The sequence below is a fragment of the Brienomyrus brachyistius genome, chromosome 23 (genome assembly GCF_023856365.1).
Source record: "Brienomyrus brachyistius isolate T26 chromosome 23, BBRACH_0.4, whole genome shotgun sequence".
NCBI classification, from domain to species: Eukaryota; Metazoa; Chordata; class Actinopteri; order Osteoglossiformes; family Mormyridae; genus Brienomyrus; species Brienomyrus brachyistius.
In genome coordinates, this window is record NC_064555.1 from 9511573 (window position 1) to 9528400 (window position 16828).

General features: G+C 46.4%; 1 protein-coding gene and 1 long non-coding RNA gene across 3 annotated transcripts; one reads left to right on the forward strand and one right to left on the reverse strand.

The window, feature by feature from the left end:
* Window positions 1-145: 145 nt before the first annotated feature.
* On the reverse strand, window positions 146-15807 carry slc39a4 (solute carrier family 39 member 4). 2 transcript variants are annotated; one of them, XM_048993686.1, is made up of 13 exons: window positions 15783-15807; window positions 6526-6688; window positions 5258-5545; window positions 4884-5082; window positions 4473-4600; window positions 3786-3957; window positions 3345-3517; window positions 2582-2758; window positions 2225-2320; window positions 2037-2091; window positions 1706-1858; window positions 1180-1367; window positions 146-688 (listed from the first exon to the last, which is right to left on the reverse strand). In XM_048993686.1, exons 2-13 carry the CDS (start codon window positions 6640-6642, stop codon window positions 560-562), a joined length of 1875 nt encoding a protein of 624 aa, XP_048849643.1. In that variant the 5' UTR covers window positions 6643-6688; window positions 15783-15807; the 3' UTR covers window positions 146-559. The 2 variants fall into 2 exon arrangements, with proteins under 2 accessions (XP_048849643.1, XP_048849644.1); XM_048993687.1 differs by lacking the exons at window positions 4884-5082; window positions 5258-5545; window positions 6526-6688; window positions 15783-15807 and having other exon boundaries at window positions 4572-4684.
* LOC125719154 (uncharacterized) lies at window positions 1992-3426 on the forward strand. Its single transcript, XR_007385023.1, has 3 exons — window positions 1992-2157; window positions 2282-2369; window positions 3304-3426. It is a non-coding gene; the product is annotated as an uncharacterized LOC125719154 (long non-coding RNA).
* Window positions 15808-16828: the final 1021 nt, after the last annotated feature.

Genomic DNA, 16828 nt, shown 5'->3' on the forward strand with positions numbered 1-16828 from the left:
GGTGGATTGTGCAGCACGTGGCACTGGTTAGGTGTAAGTCACATGACTTGCATTCATTATGAACCCCGACATGGGCTAATTCATGAAAAAAAGACTGTGAATGTGTATATGACAAGTACTCAAGAAAAGAATCCGTCCTTTTTGAAAACATTTATGAAAATACAACTGTGTTCATATAAGAACTTAGAAATATACCCCATTTTCAGATTGAAAAGGTATTAAATATTAAAGGTCCATTTTACAGAATTGGCTCTTACAGGAACATTTGGTCAAATCCACTGTAAAAATATTAAATCAGTTTTCTGATCCATTACTCAAGAACAAATGATGATAAACGCTATAAAAACCATAAACCAGTGAAGCCAGAAGAAAATGCTCAGTAGCTGTAATTCTTAAGCTAAAAGCATCAGATTAACTCAGTCACTGTAGCCGGGTCCAGCTTTGCAGTTTGGTTTAGAAAATAAAAATCAAAACGTGGACACGCCTCCGCCACTGGCATCTCCGGCCGAGGGCCAGCACAAAGCGGCCATTTTCACGAAACGCACCCGACGCCGCTGGCCTAGAAGTCGATCTTGTCCTCGTAGAAGGAGAGGAGCAGCAGGACCCCCCAGCCACTGAGCAGCCCCACGTTCTGCAGCAGGAAGGTCAGCCAGGGCCTGCTGCTGCTGGCATGGACCATGGAGGGGAGCTGGGGGGGGGGATAGGGGGGTGGGGCGGTCAGCAGGGGAGCTCAGCTGGCCAGCGATGGAGAGACCAGCTCTACGGCAGCAAGCCGGGATAGTCCCTGCTGCCAGAGCCGGATCAGAACATTCAGCACCGGCGCTGAGATCTTTAGCCTAGCATTTAATATGCCGTGAATAAAGCTGATTAAGCTTAATTGATACTGACTCTCTTGGAAGCTTGACTTACGAGTATTACAGTGTAAAACTTGTGTTTTACAAGAGCACACACACAGTTCACTTCATATGGTTTTAATATGCCTTCTATAGTAAACACTGATCTACATTTGTGTGCATGCAAATATATTGACAGCAGCAAATATATTTTTGAAATATTTTGAAGGGAGTTTTTCTGTTTTGTGAAAAATGTTCTGAAAGGGAAACTTTCTACGCATTAAAACTGACAAACGCATAGAATGTTCTACTGGAGGGCTGGACCGGGAGAGCAGCGGGGCGTTACCATGTCAGCGAGACCGACGTAAAGGAAGAGACCGGTGGTGACGGCCGCGATCCAGTCCTTCGCGGTCGGGTCCGTCGAGACGGAGAGGGCGATGTAGAGGCCAGCGAAGGAGGTCATGGCACTGGCCAGGTTGAGCAGCAGAGCCTTCTTCACGGAAACGCCGCAGTGCAGGAGGATGGCGAAGTCACCTGGGAACACAAGTGAGCGAGATAAGGAGCAGGGGCCCGGACCTGCGCGCACGTCCACGTTACGGTGAGCGGTACCTGCACAGATCCCATGCTGATGCAGGTACACGTCATTAAATCAGAATAATTACAGTAATATATTAGAACTTAATACTCAGATGTTTCTTTTAGTAGTAATGTATCAAGATTCAGGTGAGAATGAATAGAGTGTAAATGCAGTAGATATAGATTATTAAACATTAAAATGTGAGGATTATGTAATACAGACTGCGGATATAGATAGTAAAGCAGTGCTTCATTGATTTACTAATGTCATGTGACTGATTGTGAGATGGCCTCACCCAGCTCATGGGGCAGCTCATGGCAGAGCACAGCCAGCGACGTTGCCAGGCCCGACCTCCAGGACACGGAGAAGGCAGCCCCGATAGCCAGGCCGTCGGCGAAGTTGTGGATCCCGTCGCCGATGGTGATCATGTACGGGAGCAGCCGCTGTTCTGGGAAGCCACGCAGGGCGTTCCGTGAGGGGCAACCCAGACAAGCTAAGCTAGAAGCGTAGCATGGCGCTAAAAATGCTTAACCAAGCCTTGTTTAATGTGCATGAAGGCATTTCGGGACCACAGAGGTATATAATGACCGTTATTATATTTTAGACGTGACCTAAACTCGACTCACCTCTCCTATGGAGATCTGGAATAGTGAGCGGCTTTCCATCGACTTCTCCGTCGACCTGTGAGGAATAACGCCACATCTCACCGCGTTCCTTCATGTCTGGTTGTTCATGCTCATTCCACTGGTAAGTCCCTGCCCCGTCTCTCGAAAGGTCGCATGTTTGCCGGCCACAGGCACAAAGACGGTCTCACCAGATCTGCTTCCGAGACGGACTGCTTGGTCTTCTTCTGATCCCGGTACATCTGCAGAACCCGGTCGTGGTCGCAGTGATGCGGATCGCTGTCGTCCTACGCCATCAAATCAAGCAATTTAACAGAAGATTATATATCGAATAAAGTATGTCAGCTGTACTTGATATATTTTCTTAGATGTCTGATATTGATTATAAATTTGAAGCTACATTTCCTTTGAATTATATCAGTGACTTGCAGTTAGAAGCAAGATTTGTTTATTAAACTAGGATGTCAAGCCCTACCTAAATGTGCACTTAAAGAAAATTCATGCAGGTAATATACACCAGCAGCTGCATGCAGGGGTTAAACACGTACGCCTCGATGGCCATGCTGGCCTTTGTGAGTGACCAGGGTGAAAATGGTCTCCATTAAGTAGAAGTAGTAGATGCCAGCCAGGAGGACCAGGAGCTTGAAGGTGTAGTCAGAGGTCTCCCCACCGGCGTGGTCATGCTCCGCACTGTCCTCCCCCTTGTGAGTGTGGAGACCCAGGAACTGAAAACGATGAGGCACAAAATGAGGCTCTCGGACTCGGTGGCCTTGGGGCGAACATGGACCGTGCCTCCCCCTCCTTTCCAAATTCACGCCTAGGGCCTGCCTATGCCAGTTGCAGCAGTTGCAGATGATGAAACTTAAGTAGCCTCCAAATATTGTACCCATCATGCATTGCAGTAGTTAGCAAATCCCTCAAACATGCTTTTTTTGCTGCAGTACATACATGCCTCAACAACATTATTTGGCTACAAAACATTACAAACTATTACATTTCAAAATTGTTTTAAGTACCAAATACTTCTTGTATTATGACTCCCACCATAATGAGACCGTATGCATGAAAAAGAGAGATATAAAAGTAGCATGTCATATTATAGCCTTAATTCTCAAAAGTGTTTCTCATACATGTGTGATTTGCAGTTAGACTCTCTACCAGTCTGTCCTTACTTGTGTGGTCCTAGTGGCTGAGTGAAGATAATTCTTACTGTACTATGACTACCAAAGCAGAGGTATCTGCTATATCAGAGGTATCTGTTATGGTTAAGCCCTAGGCGATATGCACCCTGATGGCAGGCGAGGGGCTCACCACAGGCAGGAGGTGCAGGACAGCGTCTCCTGTTAGGGACCCCACAGCCATGCTGATGCAGAACTGAATGCTGAGCTGGAAGACGTTCGTGCAGGCTGTGCAGAGCAGGAGCACGATGCCAAACATGGCGCCCAGGCAAATCACCACGTTCGCTAATGTGGCGTAGACATACCCTGGAGATGAGGCCCAGGTACGTGTTAAGAAGGATAAGAGCACCTAAAGAGTCGGGGAAGATCTCTATAGTTAGGTGAGAGATGAACCAAAATGAGCACAAAAGCCATCTGAGGAATGAACAGAACCACTGCTTCACACCTCCAGGGTGACACTGAATTCCACTCCAACTCTGTGGGTGGAGTTTGAACATTCTCTGAGCTTGTGATGGTCTCCATCATGCTGTCAGATACACTGGTTGAGAGAGCGGGGGGGAGGGGGGGTACTCACTCTCTGTCTTGCTGAGCTTGGCCCCGGGGCTCGTCGGCTGCCCCCTGTCCACACAGGCAGTGCTGAGGAGCTGCTGCACCAGTGCAGGGCTCAGCTGTGTGAACTGGGCCCGCGAGAAGCCCGTGGCGTTCAGGCCGTATATCTGCAGGAGTTCACTGGCCGTGAAGCACATCTGAATGGGAGTGAAGCACAACTTCATTCTCACTGGCAACTGTGCACCATGCGACACTAATTTTACAGTCAAACTCTGTGTATTAATAGAAGATGCTGCTTTCATCAAAGAGATAATTGAATAAATGATGCCAAACAAAACCTGTTTACTAAGCATTCGTTGCACCTTTGCATTGCTAACAGTCCAGGGACTAAACTGACAGCGTAGTTGTTAAAGCATCTGAGCAAAACAAATCACGGAGGTCATAGCTTTGTACTTCACAGTTTTAGCACTACTGTAATGATGAATCATACTTCATATCGGCGAACGTAAACAGTTGCACGGTATTAAGCAATCCCCCAAATTATTTACACAGATCTTTCACAAGAGGCCTGAGACTGCCCAAACAATGGCTGCATGCAGGAGAGACAGGCGTAGCCGTGGTCTTCTTGCCATGGCGATGACTCAGACCCATAATGACCACATGTACCGGTCCACGCCGTCACTTGCTAATTACCCAGCTCCGAGCTAATCACCTGGTCCCAGCTGCTGTTACCCTGATGAGGGTCTGTGAGGCCCAGACGACGCTGATGGTGATCATAGTGGTTACTGAGGGTTCTGTTGGTCTCACCCACCTTCAGGGACCACATGAGATCCTCCAAACCTGGTAGGATGACCAGTAGCAGTACGGATCAGCGAGCTGGACTCAAATTCTAATTCACAGTTCCAGTGTTAACTGGTTCTTTGAACTGGCAATACTTGATCTGTTTTGGTGAATTACCCAGCTACGTTAAACTAGCCTTCATTAGCACCTGCTATACATGAAGAATACTACAATAAGAATAAACCGGAACCCAGACGTCAAGGTGCACAGACATCAAGACTGAGTGGTTACAACTCAAAAGGAGATCAAAATGGCTGCCCGCTGTACCCCTCTGTTGACATACCATGCACTGTCATGTCTCCGGAGCTAAATCGACTGAAGAGAAAATCCAGGAAGTAGTCAGGCTTGGGCAGCAAATGGGCGGTCACGCAGTCGCCCAGCAGGATGTGGTAAAGGATCGCCCCAAAGATGGCGTCCATTTCGTGCGTGTGATCTGTAGCCAAGCCGTTTGCCTTCAGGATGTCCCTAACTGTGAGACAGTGCTAAAAGACCATCACAGCATTAATGGAGGAACTTCGTCATACCAGTTTTTACAAAAATATTCATTATTGTATGTGAGAATGACATGGCATCTCTGTAAATATCACTTCAAGCGATTCCTGCTTCTGAATCAAGAAAAAATATCCTAGCTGTCGGCTTGTCAGCCTAGCCACGCACCTCTCCATCCATTATTCGAAGGTGCCTTTCAATTCCAAGGAGAACATGATCGAGTCCCGTAGTCCCATTAATAAAATCGTCTCCTTGGATGTCTTGGGCCGCTGTGCTCTGGATGAACTGGTCGGTCTCTCTCTGCCAGCGCTTGTCCTTCACGGCACCACAGGTCTCGAGGGGATCGCTGAGGTACAGACACAACCCAGCAGCCACCTTGAAAAAGTCCTCCATCGACAAGCCACTGGCTGTCGGGGATCCCCCAGTGAGCTGGCTCACGTCCTGCACAGAGATGCACTGTGGACAGCCAGAGAGTACACACTGAGAGTCGCACAGTAGGGCCAGCAGGTGGCGCTGTGGTTAATGATACGGACTCGTAAGGTTGGCATATCAAGGGTCACGGAAGAGCATGTTACTGTGCCCTTGAGCATGGTTTGTCCCAGTGAAGCACTATTTATAAATCAGAAAAAAAAACTATTAAACTACTTTGAGTAAAACCTCCAGCTAATGTATAAAAATAAAAAATAAGGAGACCACTGTTTATGATGCAGAACAATGTTAAAGCCGTCCTGCTGAGCTAAGCTTTCAGTCCTGCCGTCTCTACAGATAAAAAGGACATTTCTTTTTATTATTGTTAATATTCCGTGTTCAAGCAAAGCATAGTCTGGACATTTCAGAGCGATTTAATGAACAGCCCGGGGTGGAATGGGGGGACGCGCTGACAATTAGTTATCGTCAGAAAAAGGAAGAGGCTGATTTTGCACATAAAGTGTTCAAGTCTTAAAATTATATTTAAATCATATTTTAAAATATTAAAGCATTTATAAGTTATTTTAAGCGTACAAATTCTGTCAATTGACCACACACGCATTCAAATTCAAATCCATAGAAACACGCACTAACCCGTATCACGCTTATAGAAGTTTGGTAATGAAGGCAAAGCATTACTGACACTACAATGTAGATTTTCGAAAACGTTTTTTTATTCGTTGCCAATTTACCTAGCGCTCAGAAACGATAAAACTTAAGGGAAATGTCAGTTTACGTTTATATACATACAGCCTGAAATAGTGTCACTATATAGTATGTAGCCTACTTCAAGTAATTTTAGTTTTAAATTATTTTTGATGATTTACTGCAAAACAAAAAAAGTTTCCTTAAAAGAACATATAAAAATAGGCTGAATAGTAAACAGCGGAATCGCTGTATACAGCTTGCAGATACATGTTGGACCTCGACCTTCTTTTAAGGCAGATGAAGCGAAGAAAAAAAATTACCTTTTCACACGACACACCGGGGCATTGCACACGCTTCTCCAATACTGAGAGTAACGAGCGAAAAGCCTCCTCGTGTAGCCGATCTTCTCCAGGTGCCACTAATCCCAGGACCTTCATATAGATGCTGCGTTTGCTGGAATGAGCGCAGCAGTGCCAGTTCAAACTAAGACACAACAGAAGGACGTGTGAGAACTTCAACATTGTTTCCATTAAACTTCAATAAATGCCGTGTTGTTACTGGAAAACAAAAATCAAAATAAGATGCTTTGGTGCAGGGGATCCTCTCCAAGAGAGACGGACAGCTGTCTTGCCAGTGTTCTGCATATAGGTTGAACCTGCAAAGGTAGATGGCTCTCTCACCCTGCTTACTTTCCTCCCATTTGATTGGGTCAAAGTAGCGTGGTGTCTTTCCAGCGTTATATAAAACCTAGACCTACATAACGCCCGGGACCAGGCGGAGGACCCTGCATTTGGTGGAACGCACTTCACTCCAATATTATTCTCATCACATAAATGTCTTCATCCAGTCTTTGTGTGTAGTTTGTGTTAATCTTTGCACGCAATCTTCAAGACAAGTAAATCGGAAAGACGTCATTCCCGTGAAACTCATAGGTTTCACGGTATTCGGGCCATCTGTTTTTATTCTGATGATTAATTTAAAATTATTTCGGGCAAGCCATACATCACGTCAGGGGAAAATGATTTCCCTACTATACAAGCATGCACAATTAAACCTGACCTTATATTCCGAGAGTGTAGGACCATCTCCTCGGCGTAGTTGCTACCGCAGTCTATAGGACACTTCATTATTTCTGTAAACAAATAACTTTGCACTACTTATAACAGTTTTTAGCATGTTGCTAGGGCTCTGCTGGAAGTTTCTGCGTGAATATATTTGACTGGATGCCCCCCCCCTCCAAAGATGCACTGAATCGCGCATTTGGTCTCTGGCGTTACAAAGTAAACTGGGAAACTTAATTGCGTCCAACCGCTGACCTGATGTTCAAACTGACGGATGGGTTTAATATTACTGAGTAACAGTGACTGGGAGGAAATATGCGTCAGGTCTCTGATCAACTCATTCTTCTGCTCCTCAGTCCTCTAAAAGAAGGTGACAGGCTAGGAGGGATGGTGGGAAGCTGCGGCATTGACAGTTTAATATCTCTGCCATTGCATCTGGGCGCAGACACACAGGACTCGCTAGTTAACCCTTTGCTGCCGTCCCCAGTACTATTTTCAGTAGTATGTTCCTGACATTCATATGTCATTTAGCGTCATTTTACATCTATATAAATCTTTCGCTTCCAAGTCCGTGATTAATTTAAAAATGATAACAAGCGTGGCTGCCAGTAACAGAGATGGAAAGTGAGATCTGTATCTAGCAATATCAGCAGCAAAAACGGGGGGATACTTAGATTAGATGTGGTGGACTAATTTGTTTCTGAGTATCGGGCCAGCCCACACACATCTCAGTTTAGGGGCCTGAGTTCCATATCGCGTCTTTGAAGTGGCTATCACACGGCTGCATTGCCAGCTTGGTGACAATGGGGACACCGCATCAGATTCTGTCATAAGTGTCAGCTTCTTTAAGGGGCGCGAGGAGCGCTCACCTACTGAGATAAATGCATATGAGCTGCCTTAAATAGATCTGCTGTCCTCCTTCATGCGTGTGACAGCCTGTGCCGGGCACATCCTCGGTGTGGGGATGGACTTAATGGCTGAGTTCCTGAAATCCCACCAGATCGGTGAGTTACACGAAGTGTGTTAGCGTCTAACCGCGGCGATAGGGCCTGTAATCCTCCAGGTAGCGGACCAGTTGTTCTGCAAAGGCTACTAGTACAACTTGATCCAATGGGATCTACTATACAGCACTCACAGGAAAAGCAAATAAGGGATCATTTATTATTGAATATCCTTTATTGCCACATAATAACAAGGATCCACCCTCGTTTTGATAAAAGCGGCTCTGTCACATTTATGCGAGTCTGGCTTCATTCCTCTCATTCATCTAAAGGTTTAAAATTGGAATAAATTTGTCGGAGGGGGTGAAATTTAAATTAATGTCAAAGAAGCAGGAGACGAAGGGCAGCTGGCGCCCTCTACTGTAAAGTACCAAATTGCCTCTAGGGGTCTGGAAATAAGCACGGGAGCCAGCGAGGTGAGAAGTGCTCTTTGGTTGGGTACGTAAGGCTTGCAAAATTAGATTGAGGCGGCTGAGAAAGCGAATGAGTAGACAGTCGAACAAGGTATGAGCTGAGGCGGGCAGAAAAATCCTTAGCAAGAGCAGGGCGATGCTGCAGGTACACCTCAAGTAGTGAGATCCTCAGCATGTTTAAGATCTGGCATCTGCTCTCACATGCCCTATGGTGCACTTCAGTACTGGGATTCTGGGTCACGCTACAGAAGCCCCCCCCAACCGAGCACAGGGGAATGCTAACAGGTAATTCACTGCACAGACTGAAGGGGATTCCAAAACGAGAGTTTCCTAATCAAAAACGCGCCGTGTTTTCTCTGAGGCTGCCTTTGGGTTTTGTGTGGCTGCACGTTCATCTGCACAACACCTCCTCATCTTTCACCGTAAAAACCTCTGCGGTCCTGCAGTCGCTGGTGTGACTTTCACAGCTCACAGCTTTTTTTTTTTTTTAAAAAAAAAAAAAAAGATGCAAAATGTATCTGATTTTCACCTTTGAACAGATGGCATGTCACTGCTGGAGTCTGGTTATATACTGGACTTCGAGCGATTTTCAGGTAACTAAACGTGACCTACTTACTAAGACCTTCGACATATATTATTATTAAGAAAATATCTTCACTGCTAATATTTTTATATAAAGGAGTATCTAAATATTTTATCTAAAAACAAATACTCTATTCGCATTCTCATCATGTATCACAATTATAAGAAACTCGCAAGGGACTGATCGTGTCCATCTTGCAGGAAACAATTGTGTCCACAAGAGGGCGCTACAACACTTTTATAGCGAGTCCAGGTAGCACTGAAATAAATCTGTGTTAAGCTGAATAAATAAACTGATAAAAATAACTGTATTACAAAGCTATAGTTAGGTAATTAATAGAATAATTTTATTTTAAATCTACAATAGTAATGCAGAGTGTAGTACATTTTTAAGGTATTCAAATTTGGAAACTTTTCACTGTATTTCACTTTGAAAAAAGTTTTATTCATTCATCTATCTATCTATCTATCTATCTATCTATCATCTATCTATCTATCTATCTATCTATCTATCTATCTGTCTATCTATCTATCGTCATTATTGTTATCATCACTATGAGTGTGCGCCAAGTGAAGGCTTGAGTATACTTCTCCATTGCACGCTGCAGGTCTTGGTGTCAGTAATGGTCCTCCAGCCCAATCGGGCTCATTATAATGTTCTCTCAGGCAGACCTTCTATCAGCCTGGATTGTTTCCACCACTTCAGCCCATTGAAGGAGATAAGAGCCCATTTTCATGAGGTTAATATCGTCTCATTGCCCCCCTCCCCACTCTCTCGATTTCCACGCGGTTAATGAAATGGGTAGGGCAGCCCGCGATGGGTCTGCGCGGTGCGGTGGTATTACTGCACACCTGCCCAGATTATGCACTCCGAGCCGAGAGGCCACGGTGCAGAGAAACAGTGACTGCGGGTCCGGATCTGGGGGCCGCAGCCTGGGAGGGCCACAGCTACAGTGCTCAGCTCCCCGGTTTGGTCTGAGTCATCTGGGAATATGTACTTTATAATATACCCAAACAACATCTCCACTGCTGTGGATCTAGGGCAACTCGAGGATCCCTGGGAAGGGAAACACTTCCTCTTCAAAGAGTCATTTTTTTTTTAACTGCACTGAGAATCAGAGCCCAGAACATGTTTGGGGAGTATATTACTTCCGAAATGTCAGTCGAAGAGGCCGGGAACGCGACGCCGTACCGACAGGGACCGGTCATGCTGTTAAAACACCCAGGGCATCTTTAAAGAAGCCAGGAGCTAATCAGTAATTGCAGTCGGCCGGATCGTCGCGGTGTTAATTAATTGATCCCTGCTATAGAGCGGTGTGGGACAACAGGCCTCTCGCTCAGCCAGCCCTTTGTGTCTACAAGCAGCTGTGCGGCGAGATGACGCCCGTCGCATAATAGATTACGCTAATTATCAAAAAAAAGACTACCAAGAAAAGAGCAAACCAGTCGCAGAAAAGTCTCTGCGCGTCATTAATTTGAAAGGAAGATTCCAGCATGTTTAAAATTCAAGGCGTCTTACGAATTACACCGTGAGATTCATTGTCTTTACATTATGGTAACATGCCTATTGCGTTTTCTAATACCCCATGACTTTAAGCAGAAGGATGGTGTTTTAGTGTCCTTACAATATTATTCATTCTTTTATAATCTCGTTGAAAGTTTGGAATAGGAGGAGCAGGGAACGAGCACCAGATGTTAAAACACAAATCAACTTTAACACCATATTGCCAGTCTGACAAAACAAATAGGCTTATTACTGTCCAAGGCCCCCGTGAGCGAGAGCCCGTCACCCCGTCAGAAACGAATGGGCCGTCCCCGCAGTTAATGATTTTCAAATTATGTGGCATCTCGGACCCTGCGGAGTGGGGCCCTCGGTTCCACATGGGGACATTCTTTGTGTCTGGGTAGGAGACAGAGACTGGGGATACAAACATCCCCCCCCCCAACATATATACACATGCGGCGTGCACACGCACACACACAGTTAGTCTGACAGCGATCACAAATGAAGCGTTAAATTAAGAAACAGATAGTGTGTTCTCTTGGGGGGGGTGGGGGGGGGCCGCCCGGCTGAGACCGGGATGGGGTTGGAGGATCATGAGCTTAAGAGGGTCTCAGCCGTCACCCAGCTCCTTCATGAGGCAATTACAGGGTTTGTCTCCTCACAACAGTGGTCCGGAGGGGCGGGGAGACGGGGCTGAACACTCCCCCCACCCCCCCCCACACCGCGCCCCCGAAGGCACTGCCTTCTAAACAAAGTGCAGGCGACTCAAAGGGGGTTAACTGAGCGGCAGGAGGAGAGCTGAGGATGACAGTGCAGCTGAACATCTTGGTCAGCAACTTCCGCCCTGGGGGGCACAACCGTCGCCCGTTTGCCGGCTTGAGTGAGTGAGTGAGTGAGTGAGTGCTCATTCCCTGGCCCCGGGCCCCGCACGTTTCTCAGAGAGTCCCCCGGACGAGCTGCAGTTTGTCAGCCAGTAAGTGGCTCTTTCGCCGCCTCTCTCCTCCCCCCACAGGGTGATCCCAGCACTCCCTCCACAATGAGCACGAAGTTTGTACTTGTGGTCTTCACAAGAGCGCTCTTCTTAACTTGCGTCCCGAGAATGAGCTTGGGGTGCAGTAAGTAATGGGATTGGTCTCATCTGGCAAGGATGCAACTAATGTATCCTTGATATTTGGGGTGGGCAAAAACGACATCCAGGGATTTTTATCATCCTCTGTACTGCTGTTCTTAGTACTGGAACGGTCAAGTACACATACTGAGAAACATCCTAGGGCTCCTCCGTGCAATCGCAGCTTTCATTAGCGCTGCAGGAGGCTGGATGAAGGGCCTCACATTGCAATATCTCACAGGAAATGGATTAGCAGGAAGTGCACTGGCAGGAAGTACGCCGACAGGAAGTGCACTGGCAGGAAGTGTGTCAGCAAGAATTACGTGGGCAAGAAGGGTAAGTGCACTGGCAGGAAGTGCCCTGACAGGAAGTGTACTGGCAGGAAGTGCGCCGGCAAGAATTACACAGGCAGGAAGTGCACTGACAGGAAATGCCCTGACAGGAAGTGCACCAGCAGGAAGTGTGTCGACAGGAAGTGCACTGGCAGGAAGCACGGCAGCAAGAATTACGTGGGCATGAAGGACAAGAAGTGCACTGGCAGGAAGTGTGCCGACAGGAATGATCACCTTTATTCTAAAAAGCTGTCTTCCTTCAGCATACCAGGCTTATTGTGACCACTGTTATGCCCAGGACAACCGTAACTGGGCCAAGATAAGCACAAGTCTGCATGGAACTTCTTTGGCAAAGGATGGGGTTACTGAAATATGTGTGGGGGCCATTTGAAAGGATAATTCAGTGTCCCCGGTGGTGGTAGTCTCAGGCAGGCAGCGTCAAAGCCGAGTGCACCGCTTAAAACTCGGGCAGGGGTTTCTCGGGCTGATATGTGAGATGGTGCATTTACAATATGAGGTCCAGCAGAGGCCCTCTCACCCGAGACACTCCAGCGCGAGACAGATTTATTTTTACCGTGAGGATTAATCTCAGAGTCAGTGTACGACCGTAATGAAGGGGCATTTTTCTTCCTTAATTCAGCATGTCAGTGGGATGGAGCATAAGCAGCATTAGCGGGCAGAGACTGTTCTCCTCCCCACGTCATTGTGCCTCTCTTTAATTAGACCTGCTGGAAGTTTCATGTCGGCTTTCAGAGCAGTTCAGATACCCAGCAAGATGACTGAGTTAAACCTTTCATTGCACTTGCGAGCTTTCCAGCAGATCCATGTGGCACGACCCATTAGCCTAACTCCCTTATCCCGTTTTGGCACCAGACGCTCATTTGGTCCTTTTGCGCAGAGGTCATGGGTCGTTCTTTGGTGTCCTGCTCCTTCACTGGGGGTCCAGCACGTCTGCGCAGATGCTGGCATCCGGCGAAGGTGCACGCTGCAGTTTGCCTTTCCATGTCGTAGGGCAAAATAGCCAAATGGCGAAAGGAAACTAAACAAATACCAGCAGGGGGTTAGCAAATGATAGGGGTCGCTACGCATGGAATGTGTCGTCAAGGAGAACCCGGCCTCTCCCGAAGGGGGAGAGGGGGGTGTCCCGGAACAGCGTGGGATCCTGGACATCTGTGGCCACCTCACCGTCCCCCTAATTGCGGCCGCTTCCTTTTTCTGCATGACCTGCTTTCTCTCATCTTCGGCACTTGATTAATCTTCTCGATTGGCCAGAAAACTCCTGGACGCACTGCAGCCACGTGCCGCAGCTGGGAGGGGTACCTCCGCACACCGAGGGGAGCGAATCTCACCGGTGTGTCTTGGGGTCTCTACCCACAGTGGTTCGAGCGACATCGCCTCTCTAAGAGAATCAATGATAGGTTCTCTGGTGGAGAGCCTCTAGCCAAGACACCACCAACTCAAGACACCTCGCAAAATATAATTCATAATGGTCAGCTTTGGAACCCCCCCAACTCTGCTCACCCTGTTTTTTACAAACAGATATATCCGTTTCCAAAATAAAGCATGACGACTAATCCATTTAGGTGTTTTTTTTAAATGAGAATACGGCTAACTGAAAAAAGGGGAAAAAGTGGCAGACCACTCTCAATGCGCTTCTGGAGAAATATCTCCAAGGGGCGGGGGGGGGGGCTTTGTGAAAATTAGATCAGCCCAAAGGGTTTCTCTCAGTGTTGCATTCTTTGTTAGTTTTTTATTTTTTCTGAAGGTTGCATCGCTGGTTGCACACATGGAAGTGGTTAGAGAAGACGAAAGGACGATTACGTTAATTAACAGTAGCTCCGTCTCACGTGTCAGAAAGAAGGGAGGCTTGGTGCTGAATAAAAGGCTGGAGGGGGGGGGGTAACAATTGGAATGAGCCCCCACCAGCTGGGTGGACGGCGAGGCTGATCATATGCAGTCTCGCTCACACCACCTCTCTCTGTGCCTGGGCTGGAATTGCTGTAATGAGGACCAGGGATGCTCTCTCACCCCCCCCCCCACGCCCTCTCGGTCACACAGCTCCGTCACCCAGATGGGAGGTGATGGACGCAGCCCGGTGGGGGCCGCCCTGCGCGGGGAGGGGTGGTCGCGTGGCAGGCTGGCGCTGTGATTGAAGGGGGTCGTCCCACTGAATGCTGAACAAGCAGCCGGGTGGAAGTTAAGGGTGGGGAACAGACAGGAAGCCACACCGACACAAACGTCCCCACAACCTCAAAATAACTGGTTTTTGTCATATTGTGGGGACATTTGACCCTTGATTTACAACCCCGTTTCCAAAAAAGGTGCGACGCTGAGAAACATGTCAATAAACACAGAATGAAATGATGCAGAACTGGGAAGACGAGTTGCTGGAGTTTGGAGAGTTAAATGTCGTGCCATTCTTGCCTGATATAGGATTTCAGCTGCTCCTCAGTTTGGGGTCTCCTTGGTGGTATTTTTTGTTTTTATGATGCCTTCCATGGGTGACAGGTCCGGACAGCTATGGAGCCATGCTGGTGTAATATGCACAGAATGCGGCTTCGCATTATCTTTCTGAAGTATACAAGGCCTTCTCTACAAAAAAGACCTTGTCTAGGTGGCAGCATAAGTTGCTCCAAAACCTGTATATATCACTCAGCATTAATGGAGCCTTCCCAGGTGTGCAAGCTACCCAAACCATGGGCAGTAATGCAGCCCCACACCATCACGGATGCTGGCTTTTGACCTGTCTGAAGCTGGATGGTCCCTCTCCCCTTTAGCCCGCAGGAAGTGGCGTCCATGATTTCCAAAAATAATCTGAAATTTTGATTCGTCAGACCACAGGACAGTTTTCCATTTCGCCTCAGTCTATCTTAAATGCGCTCAGACCCAGAGAAGTCAGTTAGATGTGGTTTCTTCTTCGCATGGGAGAGTTTCATCCTGCGTTTGTGGATGTAGCGACGAGCTGTGTCCACAGACAATGGTTTTTGGAAGTGTTCCTGAGCCCATGCAGTGGTTTCCACTATGAAATTGTAACCGTTTTTAATGCAGTGCCGCCTGAGGACCATGAATATACGATATTGGTTTTCGGTCGTGTTTCTTGCGTGCTGGGATTTTACCAGATTGTCTAAATCTTTTAATGATATCTACCAACAGAACAGATGATGAAATTTCCAAATTCTTTGTAATATTACGTTGAGGATCATTATTCTTAAATTGTTGTACTATTTGCCCACACAGTCTTTCACACAGTGCTGACCCTCTCCCCATCTTCACTGCACAGAGACTCTGCCTCCCTAGGAGACTCTTTTTATACCCAGTCATCTTGCTGACCTGTTTCCAATTAACCTAATTATTGTTCAACCAGGTGTTTTGTCTTAGCATCACACAACTTTTCCAATTTTTTGCTGCCCTTGTCCCAAATTTTTTTAAATGTGCTGCTGGCATCGCAAGTGAGCATGTAGTTGTCATAAAACAAAAATTCGCAAGCTTCAACATTTGATATGTTGTCTCTGTTCAATTTTCAATTAAATATGGGTTTATTTGATTTGCCAATCAGTGCATTCAGTTTTTACTTACATTTTACGCAGCTTCCTGAAAAATGGTCCCTACAATTTCAAAATAAAAAGCTTTTATCACATTGTGAGAGACATTTAGTTCCCGCAAAATCATATAAACATAATCTGCGTGCGCGCGCGCACACACGCACACACACAAACACACACGCACACTAACCGACGAGACTCACCTTGGTCGCTTTGGCACAAAGTTTGTCATTAACATTAACATTTATAGGTCGCATGCGTTACAGCTCAGATACCTGTGACAGGCACTCATTTCTGAAGGTCTTTAGAATCGCGGGCACGGCTAAAATTGCAGGTTACCCACAATGCAAAGTTACCCACCTCCTCATTTCAAATGGCATAATTAAGCAGATTTATACAGATTATCTTTTTAGTCTTTTTTTCGGAAGGGGTTCTCTTATGGAGAAGGTTGAAGTTATACATAATGTTCATTTTTTTTACTCTATAGTTTTACTTTCAGCTAATTTTAAATGCTAAATACGAGGTGTTCTTGTTTTATCTTTCATGTAAATTGGACTCCTTTTAATCTATAATAATAAATCTAAAAGGCAAACTGCTTCAGAACCTTGCATCGATCCACATTTTTGAACATGCCATAAGTACTAATTCTGTCGTTTAGTTGAAAATCTCTTGCCTGGGATGTTTCAATGTCGAGTGTCATACTGGGATAACTATGCAAAATGTTCATGCGACTGATTTAATTCAGGAGCATGCTGCACACATCGAAATAGGTCAGCAAAGTTAATTAAACCTGTTACGATAGGTAATGAGCTCTACTTCACAAATATTTGATTGAAAAAAGTGAGGCAGATTCACATCGGCTCTTATCTGCTAAATATGTATTTCACGTTAATTTGACGTTAATTTGGATCCACTGCCCGTTAATGGAAAGTCTTGCTTAACGAGAAATCAGCCCCTTCTTACATGTAATTAAGCAGTGGTTGAACCACTTAATCGTAAGTGTGCTTAAGTTGTTTTCGGTGGGACGGGTCTAGAACCTTCCCTTTGGGACAGGGAGGGTTGGGATGCCGGGCCCATCTG